Source organism: Solanum pennellii, chromosome 2 (genome assembly GCF_001406875.1).
Source record: "Solanum pennellii chromosome 2, SPENNV200".
Taxonomy (NCBI): domain Eukaryota; kingdom Viridiplantae; phylum Streptophyta; class Magnoliopsida; order Solanales; family Solanaceae; genus Solanum; species Solanum pennellii.
Window position 1 is genome coordinate 10,555,476 of NC_028638.1, and position 25,612 is coordinate 10,581,087.

Sequence of the window (25,612 nt, forward strand, 5' to 3'; positions counted from 1 at the left end):
TAGATGATTTACTTAGGAAGTTTAGGAATCAAAACGTCAAGGAACGTCCACGATGTCTGGAGACTAGTGCAAAAGATGCTAGCATGCCTTATTTTACTTGTTTTCGTAGTCGACAATTGATGAATTTTTGTGGAAGTGTGTCTAACATGTATTAGAGATAATTAATAGTCTAAACATCCGAGTATCCTCCTCAAGGACCAACCAAGGGCCCTTGAGGTGGACCCTAGCATTTTTGTCGAATGCTGCCCAAGGCAGTGTCCACAAACGACTTGCCACCAACGGATCGTGGTCCAATTGACGTGGCGTCGATTTCCTCTGTCGATCGACACTTAGAATATTTGTCAAATACTGTATATTAACCAGTCTCTTACCAAAATGATGGACCAACAGGACGGAGGCACCTGTGGTCGTCGATTGACAAATGAGGCGTGGACGGGGACTCGTCTTTGATGCACTATTTTTGCTGCCTGATTTTAAGTGAGTTAAATGAATTAATTAGGTGTTTACTTAATTAGTTAGGGGGTTAGTTTAGGTATAATAAAGTTAATTAACAACCTATATAAAGACCCTAACCTAATTAAACTAACCTAAGCCCTCATAATTGCCAAACCCAAATTTGCTCATCATTCTCACTTCTTTCTCTCTCCCAAAGAAACCCCATTGAAGACCAAGCTAGAGGTGGGTTCTAGGGCTGCAAAATTTTAAGTTTATCCACCAAACTTCATCAATCAACAGTTATGGGACTCCTTTCACCTTCGGGACTTCTTTCCCCAAAGGGTTCTATCAAATTGATTTCAAAAACATGAAATTCATGTGGGTTTTCTTCTGATACTAAATTGATATTCTGAATTGCTCTGTTTATGATTTATTTTGGATATTAGGAGTATATTAAAATATATTATAACTCAATTATGTTACTTCTTTATGGATTTGTCTAGTTTGTAGAAGATGACCTATTTCCCTTAATCCTAGGTTGTGATCTTAAATTGAATTGTATAATATTTACTCAGTGGGCTTGGTTAGTGTGTGAATTATTATCCTATGTTGTTATTATGCTAATTTTGAGTAGATTGTGATATATTTTAGTCCAATTATGCTAGTTATTGAGTAATTGACCTAGGTTGTGAAGTAGATTATGAACTAAAGCTAAGTCTCTAATTCTAGGCTATGAACTAGTGATGGGTTGTTGTATAGTGATTCAATTGGCCCTGTTATTATGTTGGTTATTATTGTGTTATGAAATTACATCCATTGTTGGCTTGAGTTGAGGGTTGATGGTAAGACCTTGGTGATGGCATTGTGAAGGAGATTGAGTAAGTCTTGTTATCCCTATTCTTTACTTCATTTATAGTTACTTGTGATTGAGTGATGATGTTATATTGAAGCATATCCTATGTTAAGATTGATATGGTTGCTACGATTTTGAATTGAAATGTCTTGAACTATGGATTGTGAGTTGTTCGCTAATATGTAAATGTTATAAAGATGGTAACAACTTACCAATATGCCTTATTATGATGTGACTATGTAAATGTGCTAACATCACTTGTATGAATTGTAATGAAAGAACAATATTCATGAAATTCTTATTGTGCTACGATGATTATGATTATATAAGGGATAGAACCTATGACTTAAACTAAGTTTTGATAATAAGGGATGACTAAAAGACATTTTAAAAAGGGACGTTAGGTTAGCACCGAGAGAACTTAACAATGGGAGGTGTTAACTTCCCATATAGGAATATTCACCCTATAGTTCCACATGTGGTGTTGACTCCCCCTATCAGGGATACTCACCCTATCGATTCTCATAAGAGGAGGCTCCAAGTGCCAAATGACATGTAAAGAGTTGATACATATCTCCTAGTTCCTTAACTATGCTGACCCAATAGGAAAAATAGCTAGTGGAATCACCTAGAAATCTACGTTTATGTTTGGTTCTACTTTGGAGGGTAGACCACCTTCCATCGGTGTAAGGTTTTACAGCACCGGATTCCACATTTAGATCTTGTGGTCTATGCCGGTTAAGGCAAGTGTTACCTAAAAAATGAAATAATGAAGTACAACTAGGGTGATATAAGAGGTTTGACTTAGCTTAGGTAGGGGTATGGGACTCTACCTATGTCGTGCACTAGTTTGCCTTGAGGGAGGCCTTAGGAGGTTGTTCTTATGTATGTATATTCTTATAATTGTAAATGATATGTATATGATGATTGGTTTCACTTATGAACATGTGTTTGGTCTTTATTGCTAAAGTATGATGATATGTACTCTTGATGATATGCTATGTGATGTTGAACATTGGTTATGGAAATTGTTGGGTCTACTTGATTGAGTCGGGTTATGGGGCTTTGCTTAGTCATTGCACTAGTTTACTTAATAAGGGTTCATGGGTAATTAACTTGCTTTAGTTATGCTGTAGTGTACTCTTATCTATGCTTGTTGCTATTATATCTTGATGATACAATTGACTTGGTTATGTGCTCAGTTATGTAATATGCATGTTGGCTTTAGCAGACTTAGTATTGTTGGTCTTGTGAGGTACATGATCTTGAATTAATGAATATTTCTTATTGATTGGTATGGTTTTCTTGAATGTGCATAAGGCTTTTCAAAGTAAATTGCATACTTTGATGACATTTCCTCTTTTAGCATGATTTTGTGATGTGTGTGCATATGGTCTCATACTTAGTGCAAGTTATGTGCTAACCCCATTTTCTCCCTTTTCCCCAACATCTTAGGTTTCGTTCATTGAAGGGATTTTGAGACGACATTGAAGGAAGACTTGGAATTCTCACTCATCCAAGTTGGATAGTCCTCACTTTCCAAGGGTAATGCCACTATCAAACTTTTAATGTTGTTCTAGTTATAAGACTTCTCGGTCTTTCCTTTTCATTTGAGTTTTAAAGATTGTATAGCCTATATGTGGCTTAATTACATTGATGTATGGGATATGCCCGATTGATATACTCTTGTTTTAGATGGTTATGAGATGCGACATCCGTTTAAGACTATGTTAAGTATCATATATATCTATGTGCACTAAAAGTAGAAGACTATGTAATCTTCCTATACGAAGGGTCTATGTATACTCGATATGACTATATTATGTGTATGCAAGATATCTATGTAAACCTCAAGATAGATACAGAAAAGTTTTATTTTTTTTTCATTTTCAACCTTTGAATGTAATGATGTAAGCTAAGAGGCTAGTCGTAGTCCTCGATGAGGACGAAGATGCCAGTTACATCTAGGTTTTCTCCCCCGATATGACAAAAATAAAAGGGTTCAAGTTTAATGTACATTACGAGAAGGTATTAGGCCCTTGAAATATACATTAACTTGCACTTGACCCACGATATAACTAATAACTTTTGAATGACTTGAAAAAAATTAACTAAGTTAATTAAATCAATTTTTACTTTTTGGAAGGAAATAAACCTAAGAAATATCTAGGAAAGACATTCATGTGTGGCAAGACAACTAACAAAATAAATCTAAATAATAAATAAAAATAAAAATGGTTTTTAAATTGAGCAAAAAAAATAAACAGGATTTTCTTTTGAGAATTTAATTAAGTAAAAATCACGTCAAATAAAAGGGTTAGAAGAAATACACACAATAAATAAATAATATTAGAGGAAGTAAATATAAATAATCCCAATCTTTAGCCTTTTGGTCAAATTGAAAATTAGGTCTGCAAACACATCTTGGTCCCTGTCCTATCTTCTAATTAAAGCTTGTTCTAATAGCTGCTTGGATCTGCTAGTAACAAAAATCTTGGGCTTGTAGACTATTTCCAAGTTTCCCAGAATTGTATGTTGTTTTTGTATGCGTCTTTATACTAGTGTATATCATCCCATGTTCCTATATATTAGATGTATATAAATGTATACAAATTATTTTTCAGCTGTCAAGACCTATATTCTAGCTTCCGTCTAGATATTTCACCTTCCAAAACTTCAACAATGAATGATGAAGGCTGACTCGATACTGAAAGCATTAGACAAACAACAAGAAAATAGAAGGAGAGGAGTTCATGGCGAACTCAGACACATTTCACATGCAACAAAAATGAGAAATAAAATTAGAACAAAATAGTAATATCTCAAAAACATAGCTTAACCAATCCCAAAATAATAAATTTATCAAAGGGAATTATCACTTAACACCGTAAGCCAAAGAAAAATGAATAAGAAGATTAGATAGTCACAGCAAAACAAACAACATATCCCAAGCGGAAAACAAAACAATTTTAATAAGGCCTAAAATGATTTCATTAACCCACATGTTTTATAAAAATCTTATTTACACATTAACTTCTTATTTACACATTAACTGAAATTCATTAAGGCACATGTTCACTTTCTCATTAAAATAGACTAGTACATAAGTCATACAACACAAAACTAAACAATTGGTACTGACCTTATTTTAAAATAATTAAACACGTCATACACATGAAAGATTAACGCCCACATATTTATGCATGAAGTAATCTTAAGAACAAACTTAAATTATATCACACTGTAAAATCAATGAGGCATTAAATGGCATAGACCTCATCAAAATGGGTCATGCTAGGAACTAGAGAAGTTAGTTGAAAATTAGTCTTTACAAAGACAATAACATCAACAACAACAAATCAGTATATATCATAATCAACGATAGAGCAAAGCACAAGGGAAGCACACTAGTTTAGCAACATACTCATCATGAAAATATGGAAGTCTAATATCATTCCAAAGCCTAAAAAATCACCCAAAAAATAGAAAATACGACATATTTCAACATTCGAACTGTAGTAAGACCAAACAAGTTGTTTTAGATAATGATAAAGAAACAGACATGATTTAAAAAAAAGAACAAATTATGAAGTGTGAGCGTTCGGCATAAGTGTTAACTTGCTTGGAGCAGTGAATCGAGAACAAAGTGAGAAAGAGGAAAACTATTCCACCATACTTCAAGACTACGAGAACTCTAACGAGCTTCGGCAAATGACAAACAAATAAAATGGAATCTCTATTGAGTATATATGGTTATTTTAAAATTAGTATTTGTTATGAATATCTCTTTTCTAGATCCTTTTCGTTTCAGTTTTTTTCCAACCCATAATATTGTCAAAGTAGAGAGTTTATTTAGAAGGAAGTTAGGGTTCAGTGAAGCGAGAAAAATGAGAGGAATTGGGGGCCAACTTGAATTCGAAATTCAAATCCTTCCTTAAAAGGTAAGGTTCCAACGGCTGGAATTTGTACCATTCTCAACGGATGTGAGAGCAGGACCATTGATTTCTTGAAAAGGGCAATTGAGGTGCGGAGATGGAGACACTTGGAAAATTCTTGTACAAATGGATAAGAACGGAGGAGAGGGACGCACGGGCTGTTGGACGGGTCTGAGTTATTTTGTTTTTAGGTTTATGCTCACGTCTAGGGAAGAAGACACGTTGGGGTCTTCTGGTGTATTATTGTTGCACATTGTTGTATTGTATTCTGGGTATTTTGGATTAGTACTATGGGCTAGAATCGAGATTAAGAGTTGGAGAAATGGGCTGATTGAAATTAAGAAGGATGGGCTCCTAGAAAGGAATAAGGCCCAAAACTTGGTCTCTCAAAATTGAGTATAAGGCATTGAAGGAAGTAGTTAGAATTGCTATTAATAAAATCACCATATGAATTTTAATTGTAGCCATTTAGAGTTAAAAATATAGCCAAATTGGATTTATTTGGTTACTCGGCTAAAAACTTAACAAGACGAATTAATATAAATTAATTAATGAGATTTTTTATGTGAATGCAAAAAAATAATTAACTTAACTATAAACTATATAATTTAAATATAAACTATTATATAACTAAACTAATTAACCAAATTTTTAACGAAATTTTTTTTGAGACAATTTCTGAATATTCAAAAACTATACTAATTATATACAAAATTATATAAAGCATATATATTACTTAAAAATGTAAAAATTAACAAAAATTAACGTAAATAATATTTTTTAATTTTTTTAAAAAACTACTTATTCCTAGTCGTTTGAATGTTTGATGATAAATTTATATTGTGGATGTCCAAAGGTTGGTGTCAACAGGTTGTATTGGTGTCATCTGCTTGCCTCCGAACTAAGGGAAGGTTGTGTTCCACATCATAAGTACTATGTTGCAACTCTTACAATTGAAGGGGTTGTTCAGTGGTTCGGCTCATGAGGATCCCCTAACCATATTAGAAATTTTTTGGATGTTTGCAGACTGTTTTCCTCAAGAATATATCTCCGGAGTCGGTTCTTGAGGTTGTTCCCATTATCTTTGATGGGAGAAGCATGTAAGTGGATGGCTGAATTACCATGTGAATCAATAACTTCGTGGAAGGAGTTGGTCACCGCAGTTAATGTATAATTTTTCCTTCCTTCGAAGATGATGACTCTTCGAGATAGTATCCAAAGCTTCAAGTGTTTGGAGGGTGAGCCAATTAATGAGACTTTGTTGCGATTCAAGAAGTTGGTGCCCCAAAGCCCAACTTGTGGCTTGCCTGATAACATGTTGCAGAATCATGAAGACCATGTCTCCTTTGTCACATTTAAATTTACAAAGGAGAAGATGGAGAAAGACCAAGAAAGGGACCATAACATAGCCAAAATCATGACACGACTTGAAATTTTATCCAAAAGTGCCATGGGAGCTAGTGCTCGAAGCGTCAACGTCATGGGTGTCAGGTGATAATCCAAAATAAGCAAAGTTTGAGGCTTTATACAATGAAGATGTAACAACCCGAAAACGACTATGCTAAGTAAGACCTAAAGGTACCTAGATTGTTTATATTTAATTAATTAAATAAGGTTTTAATTGGTCAGAATGGGTCAAAGCTCATAGGTCAAACCCGAGTTCGACCGGATCTACACTCTCGGGTTCAAGCCGAGTTGGAGGCACTAAAATGACGATTGATTTTAAATTAGACAAAAATCAGGAGGGGCATAATAGTAAATTAATATGTAGATTATAATCTGATTTTATCATTTAACTTGTGTTTAATAAGTCAAAAACAAACTCCCAAGGAAAGAGGTACACGACCTCCACTAGGAGTATACTCAATTGCACTCTTAATTCATTATATATCCACAAAACGTTTTTTTAGCTTTACTTTGCAATTCAACAAAAAAAAGCATATTGTTCTGCTGAATTCTCGGCTTCATCAATAAAAAAACGAAAAGAAAAATTGTACGCCTAAGTGCTCTAAGAAATCATGTAAAGGAATTCACTGGTGAACAAGAACCAAGGCTCGGAAGAGGGGTTTGTCTGTGGGTTAGGACGTGTGTTCGTGGCTGTTAGTCAAATCTGAAAAAGGTATGGGTTTTCTTCTCTCTTGGTCCCTTTACAAGAGTCCCCTGAGCATCAGTACGTATTCCAATCGAAAACTAAGGTTGCCCCCCTTACATGCCCCTGTCATTAGATCCTCTGAAAAGTTGATGCATGCGTTGGTATGTTTGCAGGTAGATAACCTTAGGAGCATTTGTGATTGTGTGCAATGTGATGTTTTCGTACAATGTATGATCATTTTATGTGTGTCTGATTGTATGTATGTTTTATATATACGATAATGCTAATACCATGTAATGCATATTACAGATTGCTTCCAAGAATGTGGTTAATTATGTTTTATGTAATTGTCATGTTATTAACAAATGCTGATGAAACTATGATGTTCATGGAAAGTAAATGAAAATTATGTTCTAAAATGAAATACTAATTGCCGAATTAAAATGAGTCTAAGACTGTCCGCCATGTACACACAAAGAAATGGTACGGATATAGGGACATAAATTTAGGCTAAAGTAATGTTTAAAGTTGATATAAGAATCTAAACCAAATTGTCTAGACTAAAGTGTAAGAAAAATGAACATAAGGACCTAATGCTAATTTGATAAGGCTCGGCTAAATTCAAATAAAGAAAATGCTACACCTAAGAATCGAACCCGAGATCTCAAGGTTCTAACACTAGATGAAGAGGCCTTGAGTAAATTAAAAAGAAAATAATGTTGTGTGTAGGATGGGAATTGAACCCGGCCTCAAGGCCAAGTGTGTGAGATACATAAGTCTCACATATAATCAAAAATTTTATATGTTGCCCAAGGGATTCGAACACGGATCCCCTTGACCGAAATTGTGAGGCACATAAGTCTTATGTACAATAAAATAAAACGTAGCCACTAGGGATCGATTTTGAATTCTCTTGGCCTAATGTCTGAATACCCATAAGTCTCGCACACACACAATGAAAATAAATCAAAAGATTATATGCTGCCCACGGGATTCGAACACGGATAAAGTCTAAGATCACTTAAATCACGAAAACAAGCCTTAAGTGTGATGTAACTCGAAAGGGGTACTACCATGAGTGTGAAGTACACTAAAGGCCATGTGAATGGCATATGATGTAAGTTAATCGCAAGATGAAGAAATGAACATTCACGTAATGAGTTGAGTAATTATGTTAAAGTATGATGCTAATGAAAATGGTGACAACATGATAAGAGGCTAAGATGAATGGTGAGACAACTCTCAACCTAGACTATGTAAAGATCACCAAAAGTGCTCACCTAAGAGAGTTTTGAATATAAAGAGACAAGTCTCGATCACATTCTATATGTAAGTGTAAGGACAATTCACACTTTATACGTAAAGAAGAGATGAGAAATCATCTAATGAGCTATGACTACCTCATGCTAGAAGCAAGCTCCGATGATGTATGTGTTTAATGTAAAAAGGAACTTTAAATTAAGCACCGATAGGCTAGTTGTGAGCGGTGATGCCTTCTTTCAGGAAGGGCGGAGGTTCACGTAATTCACATGAAGATGAGAATGTCCACCAAGGTGGGTATTGGTCTCCCTAAATTTCCTAGTCTTTGAAGTATGTTTCCAACATAGGGAACTATCTTATTTCAAACCCATAAAGCTAGCATGTTTTGGTTTCACTTTGGCCAGTGATTCCACCTCTTTTTGGTGTGAGAAGACACCGATTTCATGATGATCACATGATATATGTCGGTTAAGGTTGAAAGTTTCTCAAAGTATGAAAGATAATGAAATGAACGATACCGAAGGTATTTGTGCAAGACAATCAGGAGGTGAAACCGGACTCAAGTAATGACATTAGGTCATTCTTGGTCATTGCACTTCATCATCCCAATGAGAGTCTTAAACTTCATCCTAGATATAGCTGGTGTTTACATCATCCTATGAATTAATGAAATGAATAATGTAAAGTACTAATGAATGAAGCAGACTCTGCGTTTGCTAAATGAGGCCCTCGGGTTGAGGTCCCATATGTTGAACCCTCACTTAAGATATGTTAATGCTATGTCCATAATTCCAAGGTCTCATGGATATGAAATGTATGATATATGAAACATGAAATTTATGTTATGTGAACCTATGTATGATGTGTGACATATTCATGGTATGGCTTCCTATTACGAATTAGGCAAGTCAAGAGACTCGACCTTCAAAGAAAGCATGTTGATTAGGAAGAGCCATTCTTGTTCATGCATTACCGTTATGTGTTGCTGCATATACCCATGCATAGTACAAGTGTTTGCTAATTCCATACAATATTATTATTTTAGGTGCAGGCTCTGGTGGACGTTGAAGGTATTATTGCAGCTATTCGGACTCAGAGATTTCATCCGGACTTGGTAGGTCCTCATGCATTCGAGGATTCCTACCTTAAGTTTCTTGCTTAGTATTAGGTTTGAAATACTGGAGTATGTTCCACTAGTGTTTCTTTTCGACTTTATTCAGACGCTTGTAATGGTGCCGTTTTTACAAGTATTACTTATGAAATGAGATTCTATTTCTTTTAAGTTGTATGTTTCTATAACTAGATGGTTGATGTATGAGCAATGACCTTTATTACAAATACGCGTTTTTATGCTTGCAATATGAAGTCTATGTATACTTCAAATATAACCAAAAAGTTTAATATTTTCCGGTAAAATTAACCATATGAATGTGATGAATTCAAGAAGAGGCTTGTCTGCGACCTTTGAGAGGTCAACGATGCCAGTTGCGATTCAGATTCCTGGCCGGGTCGTGACAAACTTGGTATCAGAGCCTCAAGTTAATTACCTAGGTACTAAATCTCAAAAGAACCACGTTACGTAGCTTATAACTTATGGTTGTGAAGAGCTCTACAATCATGAGTTAGAGACTACGCGATGATAGGAGATCTTCCCTTCTTCTACTCTTTATCGTGCTATGTGGATTTATGAAATAATGGTGTCATTAAGAATCTAACTCTCTTCTTATATCTATGTTTACATAATGAATACGAGATTAAATGCAGGATGGAGGGAAGGCCAGACAGCTGCTGGAGAAAATCAAGTTACTCCTCAAGCCCAAGTTGTTGTTGATCAAATTCCTGTCACTACTAGAAATTTGACTTACTGCAACGCTTATTTAGCAACGGTTATACCATCGTAGCAATAGCTCACCTATTACAACGGTTATAACCGTGCCCAAATATCCTTGAATCTAATAGAACAATTTTTAAAATAAACTGTTGCATAATCCCTATAACCGTCCCTATAGAGAATGTATAGCAACAAGTTTTAAAACCGTCGCTATAGATAACTCTATGGCAACGGTTTTTTAGAAAAACAATTCTGATTTTTTAGCCCTAAATATTTTTCCCTCCTAAAAAAATATATTTCCCTCCAATATAATTTGGCAGAGATACATTAGTCCCTCCTAAAAAAATAATTCTGATATATTAACTTTTTAAAAAATGTAAAAGAAAAAGAATGAAATTGTTTCAGAAACCCTTATTTTTCAGAAACTTTCATCAAAGCAATGTGAGAGAGCCTTTTTCTGGGTGAAGCTGTGAAAGGAATTTCTGAAGATTTTGGTGAGAAAAACGAAATTTGTTGGTGAAGCTGTTGGTGAAGCTCGTTGGTGAAGCTCGTTGCTGAAGCCTGTTGGTGAAGCTTTTGGTGAAGCTCGTTGGTGAAGAGCTGTCGGTGAAGTTGTTGGTGAAGCTCGTAGGTGAAGCTGTTGCTGAAGCTCGTTGTTGAAGCTCGGTGGTGAAGCTGTTGCTGAAGCTCGTCGAGGAAAACAACCAGCTCGTTCTTTTTGGTGATGTTTTTGAGGTTCGACTACGAATTCATCTTAAAGGTTAATAATGTTTAAGTTTTCTATGCTAGTTCATGATTTCTAAGTCCCCATTGAATTAATTTTGAATAATCTTAAAGAATAATATATGGGTTAGTCTTAAATCTATGTTATTTTCTCCAATATAGTTAGTGTATAAACTTCCCCTGTTTGATTCTGTGATATATAAGAGAGTCAAAATCTAGTTCTCCAAGTTTGTGGATCTGTAAGTATTTCTCTCTGCATTTTTTTTGTTCCAGCTGAATTCTTCCTTAATATTCCCCATTTGATGTGAATCTGGACAAAAATTACTCCCAAATTACTTCCTACTGGTATTTGTTTCACTTTTTGTTGACTGATATAGCTTAAGCTAGTTCGTTTTTGAAAAACTCTCTTGTCCTTTGACTGACTACAAACCTTGATGTAAATATTGTAGTTGTGTGACCCTGTGTTCTCTCCTCTGTTTTTTTGTATTCATATTGCTGATCTCAACTTGTTTCGGATTAAGGCTTAGTTATCTTCTATTTTGTTTTTGATTATTAAGAGATGTTTAAACTTGAGTATCACTGTCGTTTTACTTTGAAATACATTCGGATTCTGATATTGTCTATGAATTTTGCTTGTTCGATTGAATGTTATCTTCCTTTATGAGTCACTGCCAGCATAAACTGTGACACATAATGCCCTATTTATTCGTTAAAGTTAATGACATTGTGTGGATTTGTGCATTTTGCGATATTGTTTTGATCATTCGCGAAGCACACATTGATGTGCTTTGTATGATTTACTTCTCACTTTAACATGTTCGTTGTGTTTTTTTTGGATGCATTGTCTATAATTTAAACTGTCTATATCATTTTTTGTACATTGTGTTAGTCATAGGAATTTGTGTGTCATTAATAGACATGTGTGGAACTTGAATTTGTTTTTCAAGTTTTTAACTGCATGCACAATTAATATTATATTGACAGTGAATGTACATTATATTAAAAGAGACCTCTTTAACATGTCTTTTGGAATTCCTTATCTTCCAAAGTTTCCATATAACTATGGCTGGTATGGGTTTCATGATATGCTGCAATTTGGGGCCTTCTCTTATTTTTTTGCAACTTGAATGGCCTGCAATAACTCCTTGCTGATATTACTGCGAAGTTCTGATTCAAACTGAGAGCTCAAACAGTCTTCTCTTTCAATCCATTCCCTAAATCTGCTTACAGAGTCTCTTTCTCTTCTCCACTATTTGATTTACTTAGCTAGACGATATTTGTTTGATTCAACGGTGTAACATAGAAAGAATATAGTTCTTGTCTTTGTGCTTCATAAAATATTGTATCCATTGTTTGAAGTGTGACTATATCAGTGTATATTTCAGTGCAACTTCCTTTTCAATTGCTGCAAAATCAATAGTGATTGAGTAACCATCATCGTCAAGGACCCTGTAACAGTTTACTCTCTCCTCTTTTGTTTAAGGAATATAGTTCAAATGTGAGGTGAATTTGACCTCGCCTCCAGGGAAATCGAGGACCTGGGAATCATTATGAATACTGTGCATTAGATTTAACATTGTTTGAGCTTTGGTTGAGTCAAAAAGAAAATAAGCAAAATAGGGTTGATTTAAACCAAGAACTCGAAATGGAGTTCTTATATTTGGTGTTATTTGTATGATGATGATAAACAGAAGATAAAAATTCAATCTTGGGTTTCAAATAAATCAATTTTCTTGATTTTAGTAACAATAGAGTCATTGTGCCACTGTTTTGTTTTTGTATGTGTGAATAAAAAAAAGGATTTTTTTATGGAGTTTTCTAAGCTAAGCTACTTATCTTGGACTTATATCTCTTATATTTTTTCCTCTCTTTGGCTTGGTTTCCTACTAATATTGTGTGATTATGTTATTTATAGGCTTGGCTGAAACAGACCCAAAGGTAACACTTCAGGATTTTTGAAGTAGTTCGTTTGGAACCCGAGAAGGCTGATTGGTAAGAAATTGAAAGTAATAGAAATTTTCTGCTATATGGTAGTTGTTAGATTGACCAGCTAACTCCCTTGTGTTTTTTTTATAAAGAGAATATGAGTTGTTATAGTTTGTTTGAACTACTTTTTCCACGTGAACAATCAACTCTGCTATTATTTTACGAATACATGAACTGTTTTGCTAGAATCAAAACTAATGTATTGATAGTTATTTTGTTTGCTTGTTGCAGTCTATTGCTATAATGTATGTTATTTACTCTAATCTAGGTCTGTCCTTATTGCTTTGAAATGTGTTTGCGTGTGCCTTTAGTCATTCATTTGTATAAAGTTTATTAAATGGTGGAAGCTGCTAATAACTTAACTTGTCAATATTTTTTGGTTCTACTATTAGTGTTGTAATTGTTTGTTGTTGAATTGATGTGAAGGTTTGAGATTCGATTAATCTAAAAGTTCGAGTTGTTAAGTTCTGTCGATATTATTTGTACGCATGAATTTATTGGCTTTAATGTTTTGCACATGTCATGTAGGATAAATATTCAATGGATTTTGGAGATAAAAGTTGGATGAATCTCCGAAGATCCACCAATGAATATATTCATGGAGTTAATGATTTTCTTGATAAAGCATTTGAACGAGCTTCCCAAGGAAATGAAATATTGTGTTCTTGTAAGAAGTGCTTTAATCGTAATTGGCATTGCCGAAATATGGTAGAGGATCATTTGATTTGCCATGGATTTGTTCATGGATACACCAAATGGGTTTTTCATGGTGAAGGATTTTCCTCAAGAAATACGCCACATCCAACCGATAAAGAAGAAACTTCTAACATGCATGACGACATTGATAGATTACTTCACGATACTTTTAGAAATATAGTAGATGATCGAAGACATGAAGGAGTGAGGGAGGGGCCACATGAAGATGCAAAGATATTTTTTAAATTAGTGGAGGAAGGGAAAGAAGAGTTGTATCCAGGGTGTAAAAAATTTGCTAAGTTGAGTTTTACCATCCGGCTATACTTGTTTAAATGCATTCACAAGTTGACTGATGTGGCCTTTTCAGATTTGTTGGACTTGATAAGAGAGGCATTTCCATTTGCTCAGATACCCGACTCGTTTTACAAGGCAAAAAAGGTCATAAAAGATTTGGGTCTTCATTATGAGAAAATACATGCTTGCACTAATGATTTCATATTATTTTAGAATGACAATGCAAAGTTAGATAATTGCTCTGTGTGTGGAGCTTCAAGATGGAAGAATGTTCGGAATGACTTAAATAATAAGGTTACGAAAATCAAAGTGAAGGTTTTAAGGTACTTTCCTTTAAAGCCTAGGCTTCAGAGGATATTCATGTGTTCTGAAACATCTGTAGCTATGAGATGGCATGATACTGAACGACTTAAAGATGGAAATTTAAGACATCCGGCAGATGGTGAAGCTTAGAAGGATTTTGATTCTTTGCATCCTGACTTTGCTAATGATGCTCGTAATGTTAGATTGAGTCTTTCAAGTGATGGTTTAAATCCATTAAGAATTATGAGCATTGCCCATAGCACATGGCCAGTTATATTGATGAACTATAATTTATCTCCATGGACTTGCATGAAGTCGGAGAATATTATGTTGTCAATGATTATTCCAGGTCCATCGTCTCCGGGAAATGACATAGATGTATACTTGCAACCACTGATTGCGGAGTTGAAGGAACTATGGGAAGTGGGAGTTGAAACATATGATGCTGTAACTAATCAAACATTTCTAATGCATGCAACTTTATTGTGGACAATTAGTGATTTTCCAGCTCTAGCAATGCTTTCTGGATGGAGCACCAAGGGGAGATGGGCATGCCCCACTTGTAACCATAATACTTGTTCCCAATATCTCAAACATAGTCTCAAGATGTGTTACTTGGGTCATCGGACGTTTTTACCTCCTGATCATCCATTCAGAAGAGATAAAAGATCATTTAATGGTAAAAAGGAGCATAAAGTTGCACCTACTCCATTATCAGGTGCACGAATTCTTGAAGAGCTTCGTGAATTCAATAATGTATTTGGAAAGAACAAAAAGAAAAGAAAACGAAAGGATGATGGTCCATGGAAAAAAAATCCATATTTTTTGAGTTGCCGTATTGGGCAACAAACAAATTGAGGCACAATCTTGATGTGATGCACATAGAGAAGAATATTTGTGACAGTGTGCTTGGGACTTTATTGGATATACTTGGAAAATCCAAAGATCATATAAATTCTCGCTATGACTTGTATGAAATGGGGATACGTAAAGAGCTTCAACCTCTAAAATATTGTGATACAGGAAATATCCATCTAGCTAAAGCTTGTTTCTCTATGACCCCAGATGAGAAAAAGTTATTTTGCACCGTCTTAAAAGATGCCAAATTACCAAAAGGGTGTGCTTCTAATATATCAAGTCGTGTGCAAATTGAAGAGATGAAAGTATCAGGATACAAAAGTCACGATGCTCATTTCATAATGCATTACTTGCTCCATGTTGCAGTATAAAAAGTGTTACCCAAGAATGTAGCTATGGTCTTGATTATATTGGGGAATTATTTTAGAGCCACATGTAGCAAGGTTAGAAGAAGAAACGATCTTGATAAGATGAAAGCAGAAATCATAGATATTGAATGTGAGCTTGAAAATATTTTTCCTCCAACTTTTTTTGATATAATGACACATTTACCTATCCATTTAGTAGATGAAATTAAGCTTGGAGGCCAACTCCTTTGCGTTGGATGTATTCTACAGAGAGAACTATGTGTGACTTCAAGGGGCTTGTTCGTAATCGAAAAAATCCTTAAAGATCAATAGTAGAAGGTTTTTCAGCTGTAGATTGTTTGAACTTTATTTCCATATGCCTACCTAATACGGTGAAGACAAAATTAAGTAGGTGTGAAATAGAGGATGATGAGAACATTCAAACAAAGGAAGGTGGTGTTTCACATTTATTTCCTAAGACAGGTCATCCAATTGGAAGTGAGAATATAAGGAAAGGCAAGATTTTTTACATGGAGCAGCATGAGTTGTTTGAAGCACATCGATATACTTTGTTCAATACAGGAGATGAACAAGTAGAGGCATATATCAAGTAAGATAAAATACTCGTTTGTTTTAAACTTCATTTAGATGTTATGATAATGTATTTCAAATTTCATTTCATTTGTAAATACACATTGATTAAATTACATTACATGCTTACAGGGAACATAAGAGCTTAACTGATAATCGTACTAGAGGCAATGCATGGGTAAAAGCACAGGTCCATAGTAGAGAATTTGGTGATTGGTTTAGTGAAAAAGTTAAAAATATTGAAGTGTCCAATCATTTAAAATGGCTAGATAAAGGGCCTAACTTTATGGCAAAAAGATATACTGGCTATTTCATTAATGGATATCGATTTCATACGAAGACACGGGATGCCCCTTGTAAAACTCAGAATAGTGGAGTGTCTTTGTCAGCCACAACTGATAGTTTTGCTAGTGCTAGGGACCAAAATCCTGTTGATGGAATGTTTCTCTATTACGGAATTATTCAGGATATCATTGAGATTGATTATTGGGTTTGCTTTAGTGTTGTACTTTTTAATTGTGATTGGTTTCATAATGAAGTTGATGAATATGGATTGACTCGGGTATATTTCAACAAAAAATGTAGTACAAATGATCCTTTTGTACTAGCATCTCAAGTGCATCATGTTTTTTATGTGGAAGACCCGGTTGAGAAAAATGTTTATTATGCAAGAAACAAAGTCCCTGTGGATTTGTATGATTTGGAGGAAGAGAATTGTCCTAATATTGAAGAAACATTTTGGAGAGAGCCTAATGATGATATTAGTTCATCAGAAAGATTACTTGATGTAGATGTTAGATGGTCTAGAGAAGATCTTCCTGTTGATATCATCGATGCTCCTTCCATTGCACAATATTCACAAGATGAAGCTATGGAAACATCGAAAGAGGAGGATGACTTTGATGATACTGATTGGGATTTGATGGAAGTTGATGATTGACAAAGGATCTTGTGGACTTGTTCGAACACATTATGTTTTTTTTCTTATAGTAAGTAATGAATATCATTTGAGTTGCATCATATAGATTATGAGTGTTGAGTGAACTGTATTTGCTATCTCTTCTTTTTGTTTCTATGTTTTTTTTTTCATGTTATCATTAAATTACTACAACTTTTGGATTATTAGTTTTGGTAAGTCCTTTTTCTCTCTTATTGATCATTTTCATTCTTCATCTTTTTGCAGTTTCTCTGAGAAATTTCAATATCTCTTTATTAAGGTCCAACACTCCAGGTTCGTATCTCGTTTTTATGATTCTTTGAATACTTCTTCGCTATATATCTCTTTGAGTACTTAATGTACATTCTATGAATGTGATTGAGTGCAGAAAATTTTATTGTGGACAGTAACAAACCTACTATGTGGGATTGTGGACAGTAACAGACTTGCTGCTCTCTTATAATTCCACCAATTGGCTTCCTAAAAACACTCTAAATCATGTGTGTGATTGTGGACAGTAACAAACCTACTGAATGTGATTCAGCTCTTTGTAATATCTTGGTGATTGATTTGTTTAAGTATTGCAGGTGTACACTGCCATACATTTTAACTTTTTAATTTCTATTTTCACACAGGTTTGAATAGTCACAGCTATGAGTCAACAAGAAACTTCAAAAAGAACCAAAAAAGCCAAAAAGAAGACATTTGCTAAACCGGGATCGTTATCATTCTTGGCAAATAAGAAACGACGGTTATTAACAACAAATGAAATTATTAAAGAAATAGAATGCGAGAAAGGACATCTGCTCAAATAAATTGGAGGACAATAATCAGTAGCACCACAACCTGAAGCAAAAAGACAATATGTCGAGGAGTTGCCTTTTGGAAATCAGCCTGTCGAGGAGCTGCCTGTTGTGCACCCTGTCGAGGAGCTGCCTGTTGTGCAGCCTGTCGAGGAGCTGCCTCTTGAGCAGCATGGCAAAGATTTTCCTTTCGAGGATCAAGTGCAAATGAATTATGTCACTCCTCGAACAAATGATAAACCTGAAGAACAAGGTAACATATAAGATTACAAACCTATTAAATGTATTCATAATTTTCAATTATATTTCTTGTATTTTCTTATATCTGGAGATGTTTCCAGTCCAAATAAAAGAGGTAGAACGCAAATTCATGATGTTCATGCCCTAAAAGAACGTAAGTTGATATACTGAATAGTCAAAATCATTTTGTTGGTCCTACGGATGATGTTGTCATAGATCTAAGTAGCTTCCTAGGAACATTGGCTAGAATGCGACTCTTTGCCCATTTGATATATTGGATTGGAGGAGCATGGACAGTAAAAAGGATTTGTGGGATTATACCAAGGTTTGTAGTTTACAATAATAAATTATTTGTAAAAGTATTTTACTTCTATTGGCTAATTGAATGACACAAATTATAGGGGAAATATTTATTCCTGAAGCTGCGTACCATTGGGCTATGGTAACAATTCGAGATGCTTGGAGAAGACATAGAAGTGATTTGAAGCTTAATTATTACGATCCATATGACAATGATGCAGTTCGAATGGCAAAAAAGCCTGGTCATATTCCAGAATGTCAATTTAGAGAGCTCCTCAAATATTGGAATTCTGAAAAATTCAAGGTAAAAATGTAGTTCAGAATCTCAATTTTTTTTAATAAGTAGCATTTGTATTATAGCTCCTGATTTTTGCTCCCTTCCCAGCTTCTTCCCACCTAGTGACCCCCAACACTTCAAAGTTGTTAGAAAAAATAGTACATCCCTTCCCAGCTTCTATGCTTCCTCCTGACTCTTCTTTCTCGTAGGTGTCTTTTTAATCAGCAGGTGGATCATTATCATGCCCAAACTTAAAGCAATTAGAGCAACATTTTGGCCTGTATCTGTAATTCAGACCTTATTAGAAAAACCCATAAGGAGCAGCAAGTGTAACTATCTTCACCAAAGTTTGAGAAATGTCAATGTCAATTGCAATGAAATATGATTCATTTCTATTTGTAATTCATACCTCTAGCATTATTATGGTATAGGTACTAAAGCATCTGGATAAAGTGCCAACACTGACTGCTATGACATAATTGTCCATAGTGTGATATCGGTGTTGCTGACATAATAGTATTGATTCTGCTTTACGTGAGGCTTGGTTGGTACTTTGGTGTCTAAAGTAGAGTGGTAATAGTATATATTCTGCTTTATTTTTTCTTTTACTCTCTTCTCTATTGTAATATTTTGCAGCTTCATTTATTGTGATAGTCACATGCATTTTACAAGACACCTTAACACTATATAATGACTGATATTGACAGATTGTATTAAAGGAAAAATGGACTGTTATAAAGGAAAGAAAGACTAATATTGACCTCGTCTAGTACACTATATAGCACTAATATACCTTCGATTAACATTACTGATTCATTTCTTTGCAGAAAATGTCTGAAACAAATGGAAAGAATCGAAAAAAACTGATGAATCCACACACTGCTAGCAAAAAGAGTTTCGCTTTAGTTCGTAATAAGCTGGTGAGTTCTCTTATATATTATTTTTTAATGAAATTTTCTTTTGGATCTCTTGCAGTGTGAGTTTATTTTTTATATATATTTCAATTTGACTAGGAGAAAGATAAGGAGACAGTATCATCTAAGGATCTCTTTGTGGTTACAAGAAGAAGAAAACCTCGGCGTTTGTACAAGGTCTCAAATGAAGATACTACTAGTAAAATTGTATGTGCCTGTCTATTTTAATTTTTTTGTTGAGATCAATTATTTATTTCATAAGATTGTGTTTGTTGGATATGCTTTGGTAGGCCGAAATGAAGGAAATTGAAAAACAAATAAGCATAAATGGTGAGTATGTTGATGCATTTTCAAGCGTCATGGGTCCTGAACATCCGGGACGTCTAAGACTATATGGCGCAGGAGTTACAAAGACTAATTTGAAAAAAAAGTTGGCAATTCGGAATCAACTTTAAGTGCAACAACTGATGGAATGCAGCAAATGCAAGAGAGGATGCAGAAAATGGAGAAACAAATGGAGGAACAAAAGAAAATTGTGCGGCAAGAAGTTATTGCAGATGTTATTACACAACTTAAGCATGCAGGATTATTGATCCTAACATATTGGCAGCATTGTCGACTCCTTCACCAAGAGAATCTACTAATGTTCAAGGGGCTAAACAAGGTTGGTGTCGCTAATTCTATGTTTTGATTGGTATTTGTTGTTGCTACTTGCTAAAGGATTAGAATGGAATAGTATGCTATTGATCTAAGGAAGTTGGGGAAAAGTTAGGCAGAGGATCAGTAAATGCCTGATTCATGAGTTTAATGTCTGAGTTGCTGCTTGTTCTCTGATAGTTTAATGTCTGAGTTGCTGCTTGTAGTCTGGTTCATGAGTTTTCTGGTGCTGCTTGTAGCCTAGTAGAGGACTAGTTGTTAGATTCATGATTTTTTTTATACTTGCTGCTTGTAGTCTTGTTTCTTCTGGTTTCTTGTTTATGTTAATTAAACATGTCTCTTGTAGCATGATAGTGTTGTTTCTACTGCTTGTAGTCTGGACTCTTGTTTCTGCTGCTGGTCTATCTTGTTTCTGCAGCTGCTCTCTTGTTTCTGCTGCTGGTCTATCTTGTTTCTGCAGCTGCTCTCTTGTTTCTGCTGCTGGTTTCTTGTAGCATTATATATAGTGTTGAATCCTAGCTTCACGATTATGTTTAGTCGAGCCAACGTAGTAGCTAATTACTGCATGTAGTCTGGTCTCTTGTTTATGCTGCTGCTTGTAGAAGTTTGAATGCAGCTAGCAGTTGAATGTTATTGGCATGTACCTGATTTCCAAGTTTTAGGGTTGAACAATTCTAAAAGCTAATGCATGGTTGTAACTACATGTATACTTGTTAATTTCCAAGATTTGAGGTTTGCTAAATTATTTATATTTTTTTCTGATTGTATGTAGGTGACGAAATCGAAGAAGGCGATGAAAGAAATAGTGAAGACTTGACATAGGATCTGAAGTATATATTGATGTAAACTTTATTGATGTTCTAGAAATCATATATTTTTGAAGATTGAAAATTCTATGGCATGTGTTTCACCTTTTTTGAATGCTATAAAAAGATTTGTATATTTTGCTTTAATTGATATTAGAATCACGGATCTTGAATTCTAATTAAGGTAATGAACATTTATTTCTCGTTAACGATTTATGTGTATTTTTATGTTATAAAATTTATTCTCATGAATGATTTAGTATATAGCAGGTATATATAGCTTACTAATATTGCATTAGAATTGTTGCAAATAGCAGGTAATAACCGTTGCAATAGGCATTAAGCAACAGTTCTACAATTGTTTAAAAGTGTTGCAATACCCTATAACGACCGTCGCAATAGAGTGAAATGGTGTGTTGAATCGAAAAAAAAAAATATAGCCATAGACTTAACAGAACTGATGCATAAACCTGTTTTACGACGGTTAAAAATCGTACCAATACGTACATAACCGTTGGCAATTAATTCAAATGAGAACCGTGGCAATAGGTCAATGTATGGCTACGGTTATATGAACTGTCGCACAGAACCGTAGCAATAGCTCTATTGCTACGCGATCTGTTGTAGTGGTTGATGTAACCGTAGCCTTAGACCTATGGCTACGGTAGTAACGTCAATTGCAACGATAGGTGAACCGTGACAGTAGACCAAATTTCTAGTAGTGTGTCAATCCAGCTGGGTTGACAGATGGTGAAGTGAGGAATGATTTGTTGCAGATGGCACAGGCCATCACTACTCAGGATCAAGCTATCATGGCTCAAGTCACGATAGAAGGTACTCCCAGAGAGAACCCTCATGATCAAGCTATCATGGCTCAAGCCACGATAGAAGGTACTCCCAGAGAGAACCCTCATGCTAGCACCATGGCTTGCAGGTTGAAGGATTTCACCAGAATGAATCCTGTAGTGTACTATGGGTCCAAGACAAGTGAGGATCCCCAGGAGTTTGTGGATGAAGTCCACAAGATCCTTTGTTCCATGGGAGTAGATGAGGATGTGAAGGTTTTGTTGATTGCATATCAACTAAAGGATGTGGCACAGATTTGGTACCAGATGTGGGCTGATAGCTGAGCACATGGACATGTGCCCATCACTTTGGATGTTCTCAAGACTGCCTTTATGGAGAAATTCTTCCCCAGAGAGCAACGAGCAGCGAAGTTTGAAGAGATCATCAACCTGAGACAGGGAGGTATGTCAGTCAAGGAGTATTCCTTGAAATTTGATAAACTATCACAAGTATGCTTCTTCTCTGTGGCAAATAGCAGGGATGAAATGAGAAGGTTTTTTACTAGCCTGTCAGAGGATCTAGTGGAAGATTGTTGGGCAGCCATGTTCATTGATAACATGGATCTCGGCAGGTTGATGGTGCATGCTCATCAAGTGGAGGAGAGCCACCATAAGAGGAGAGTTCATGAAAGCAAGAAGTCTAAGATTGCGGATCAGACTGGTTACGACTCGGGTAGGGGCCCATTTGGAGTTCAGAACATGCCTAAGTTCAAGAGGCATTTAGGTAATTCTGCTTGTTCAAGAAATTCGAATGCCAAGGTGGATGAGTGTGGCCCAAGAAAGGGCAATGATCGGAACGTCCAGCGAAAAAGCAAGCTTTGTGGTAAATATGGACGTCCTCATGGAGGTGAATTTTTAGTAGGTACTAACGCCTACTTTGGGTTTGGAAAGACTGGACACATGGTCCGAGATTATCCTCAAATAAAGAATGAGGCCAAGACAGGTGCTCAGCCTCGACTGAGTTCGAATGGTGAAGCTGAACCTCCTAAGAGGAACAGATTTTATTCGCTGAAAGGTAGAGAAGAGCAAGAGAAGTTAGTTGATGTAGTCATGGGTACGTCGCATGTCTTTACTTTCCAAGTGTATGCATTGTTAGATCCAGGTTCCACTCTAGCATTTGTTACTCCGTTGATAACTAGTAGATTTGATGTGTTTCCTGAAATCTTGCATGAGCCGATTCTAGTAAGTACTCCCATAGGAGATGACATTAGAGCAGAAAGAGTGTATAAAAGTTGCCCAATTCACATCCTTGATAGAGTCACTCACGCTGATCTTGTGGAATTAGCCATGCTCGATTTCGATATAATCTTAGGTATGGATTTCTCCATATGTATTATTCCAGAATAGATTATCGAAATAGGGTAGTGAGGTTTCAGTTTCCAAATAAGTTAGAGCGGGAATGGGAAGGGCATGGTTCAAGGCCAATTGGCCACATTTTTTCACACATAAAGGCCAATAAGATGATAGCTAAGGGGTATTCATACCACTTAGTTAGAGTCAATGACTTAAATCAAAAAGTTCCTTCCATAGACTCTGTGTCAATAGTGAATGAGTTCCCAGATGTCATTTCGGAGGATTTACCAGGAATCCCTCCTGAACGTGAAATTGACTGTGGTGTTGATTTAGATCCCAACACCAAGAAAATTTCTATTCCCTCGTATAGGATGGCACCAGTTGAACTCAAAGAGTTGAAGTTGCAATTAAAAGATCTACTTGATAAGGGTTTCATCCAACCGAGCATATCCCCGTGGGGTTCTCCAATGTTGTTCGTAAAGAAAAAGGATGGAACCCTTAGAATGTGCATCGATTATTGGCAACTCAACAAAGTCACTATAAAGAATAAGTACCCTCTTCCCAGAATCCGCTATTTATTTGACCAACTCCAAGGTTCAAGTTTCTTTCCCAAGATAGACCTTCGGTCAGGCTATCATTAGCTTAGAGTGAGGCGGGAAGACGTCCCTAAGATTACTTTTCGTACTAGGTATGGGCATTATCATTTTCTGGTCATGTCATTCGATCTCACTAACGCACAACCATGTTTATGGACCTTATGAATAGAGTCTTTTGTGAGTACCTTGATTCCTTTGTCATAGTATTCATAGATGACGTCCTCATATACTCTAAATCTAGAGAAGAGCATGAAGTACACCTAAGAAAGACATTGCAAATACTTAGAAAATATCAGTTATATGTAAAGTTCAGCAAATGTGAATTCTTGTGGAGATTACTGACCTTCCTTGGTCAAGTTATGACCGACCAGGGTGTATAATTGATCCTAAAAAGGTTGAGGCAGTGAAGAAATGGCCGAGACCCCTTACTCCTACCGATATTCGAATATTTTTAGGTTTGGCCGATTACTATCACAAGTTTCTGGAAGGTTTTTCCACTATTGTTGCTCCATTGACAGCCTTGACGAAGAAGAAGGTGAAGTTTCAGTGATCTGAAAAAATGTGAGAAGAGCTTCTAAGAGCTCAAAGAATGACTCACTTCAGCCCCAGTTCTCAAGTTGCCGAGGAGTTGTGCAGGATATGTGGTTTATTGTGATGTTGATCGAGTAGGTTTGGGATGTGTTCTTATGCAACATGGCAAGGTGATTGCATATGAATCGAGACAGTTAAAAATCCACGAGAAAAACTATCCTACTCATGATCTTGAGTTAGTTGCTGTGGTGTTTGCATTGAAACTTTGGAGACATTATTTATATGGTGTACCTGTTGATGTATATACTAACCATTACACAGAGGGAGTTGAACGTTTGTAAGAGGAGATTGCTAGAATTTCTCAAAGATCATGATATGAGTGTTTATTATCACCAGGTAAGGCCAATGTAGTGGGTGATGTGTTGAGTCGATTGAGCATAGGCAACATGTCTCATATTGATGAAGAGAAGAAGGAGTTGGTTAAAGAGGTACACCAACTTGCTAGATTGGGTGTATGGCTGGCAGATGCACCTAGAAGGGGTGTTACGATTCACTTATGTTTCGAATCCTCATTTGTTGTAGATGATAAAGCCAATCAGCATCTCGACCCAGTACTCATGGAGTTGAAAGACTCAATATTGTGTAAGTTGAATGAATCGTTTTCTCTAGGATGGGATGGTGTACTCAGGTACCAAAATAGATTATGTGTACCCAATTTGATGATTTGAAGTCTAATATTTTTGCAGAACCTCATGCTTCCAAGTATTCCATTCATCCAGGTGCCACAAGATGTACCATGACCTTAAAGAGGTCTATTGGTAGGAAGGCATGAAGAGAGATATCTCTAAATTTGTGGAGGAGTGTCTGAATTGCCAACAGGTTAAGCCGAACACCTTAAGCGTGGGGGTCTCTCTCAGATGATTGAGATTTCGACATGGAAGTGGGAGGCTATAAATAAGGATTTGGTGGTTCGTATACCAAAGACTAGGAAACTACATGATTCCATTTGGGTTATGGTTGATAGAATGACCAAGTCCGCTCACTTCATACCTGTGAAGTTTATTTACAAGGTTGAAGATTATTCCAAGCTATATATTGATGAGATAGTGAGATGGCACGGGATTACTCTATTTATCATTTCGGATAGGGGAGTCAAATTTACTTCTTACGATTGTAAATCTTTCCAAAAGGGCTTGGGTACATAGGTGA

General features: G+C 35.7%; 1 protein-coding gene, 1 long non-coding RNA gene and 1 pseudogene across 2 annotated transcripts; all 3 read left to right on the forward strand.

Annotated features, from left to right (window-relative positions):
* Window positions 1-7,254: 7,254 nt before the first annotated feature.
* LOC114076075 lies at window positions 7,255-9,857 on the forward strand. The gene is made up of 2 exons (XR_003576686.1): window positions 7,255-7,342; window positions 9,621-9,857. It is a non-coding gene; the product is annotated as an uncharacterized LOC114076075 (long non-coding RNA).
* Window positions 9,858-12,191: 2,334 nt separating this feature from the next.
* On the forward strand, window positions 12,192-15,266 carry LOC114075965. Its single transcript, XM_027914145.1, has 5 exons — window positions 12,192-12,198; window positions 13,045-13,067; window positions 13,644-14,249; window positions 14,319-14,428; window positions 14,612-15,266. Exons 1-5 carry the CDS (start codon window positions 12,192-12,194, stop codon window positions 15,264-15,266), a joined length of 1,401 nt encoding a protein of 466 aa, XP_027769946.1.
* A 4,325-nt stretch (window positions 15,267-19,591) lies between these two features.
* On the forward strand, window positions 19,592-21,228 carry LOC107010884 (annotated as a pseudogene).
* The last annotated feature ends 4,384 nt before the right edge of the window (window positions 21,229-25,612 follow it).

What these genes read in the sequence shown, in the direction of transcription:
- LOC114075965 (XM_027914145.1), top strand. An exon ending in TGGCTGAAACAGACCCAAAG is followed by an intron (nt 13,068 to 13,643) that starts GTAACACTTCAG and finishes CATGTCATGTAG; the next exon opens with GATAAATATTCAATGGATTT. An exon ending in CGTTTTACAAGGCAAAAAAG is followed by an intron (nt 14,250 to 14,318) that starts GTCATAAAAGAT and finishes ATATTATTTTAG; the next exon opens with AATGACAATGCAAAGTTAGA.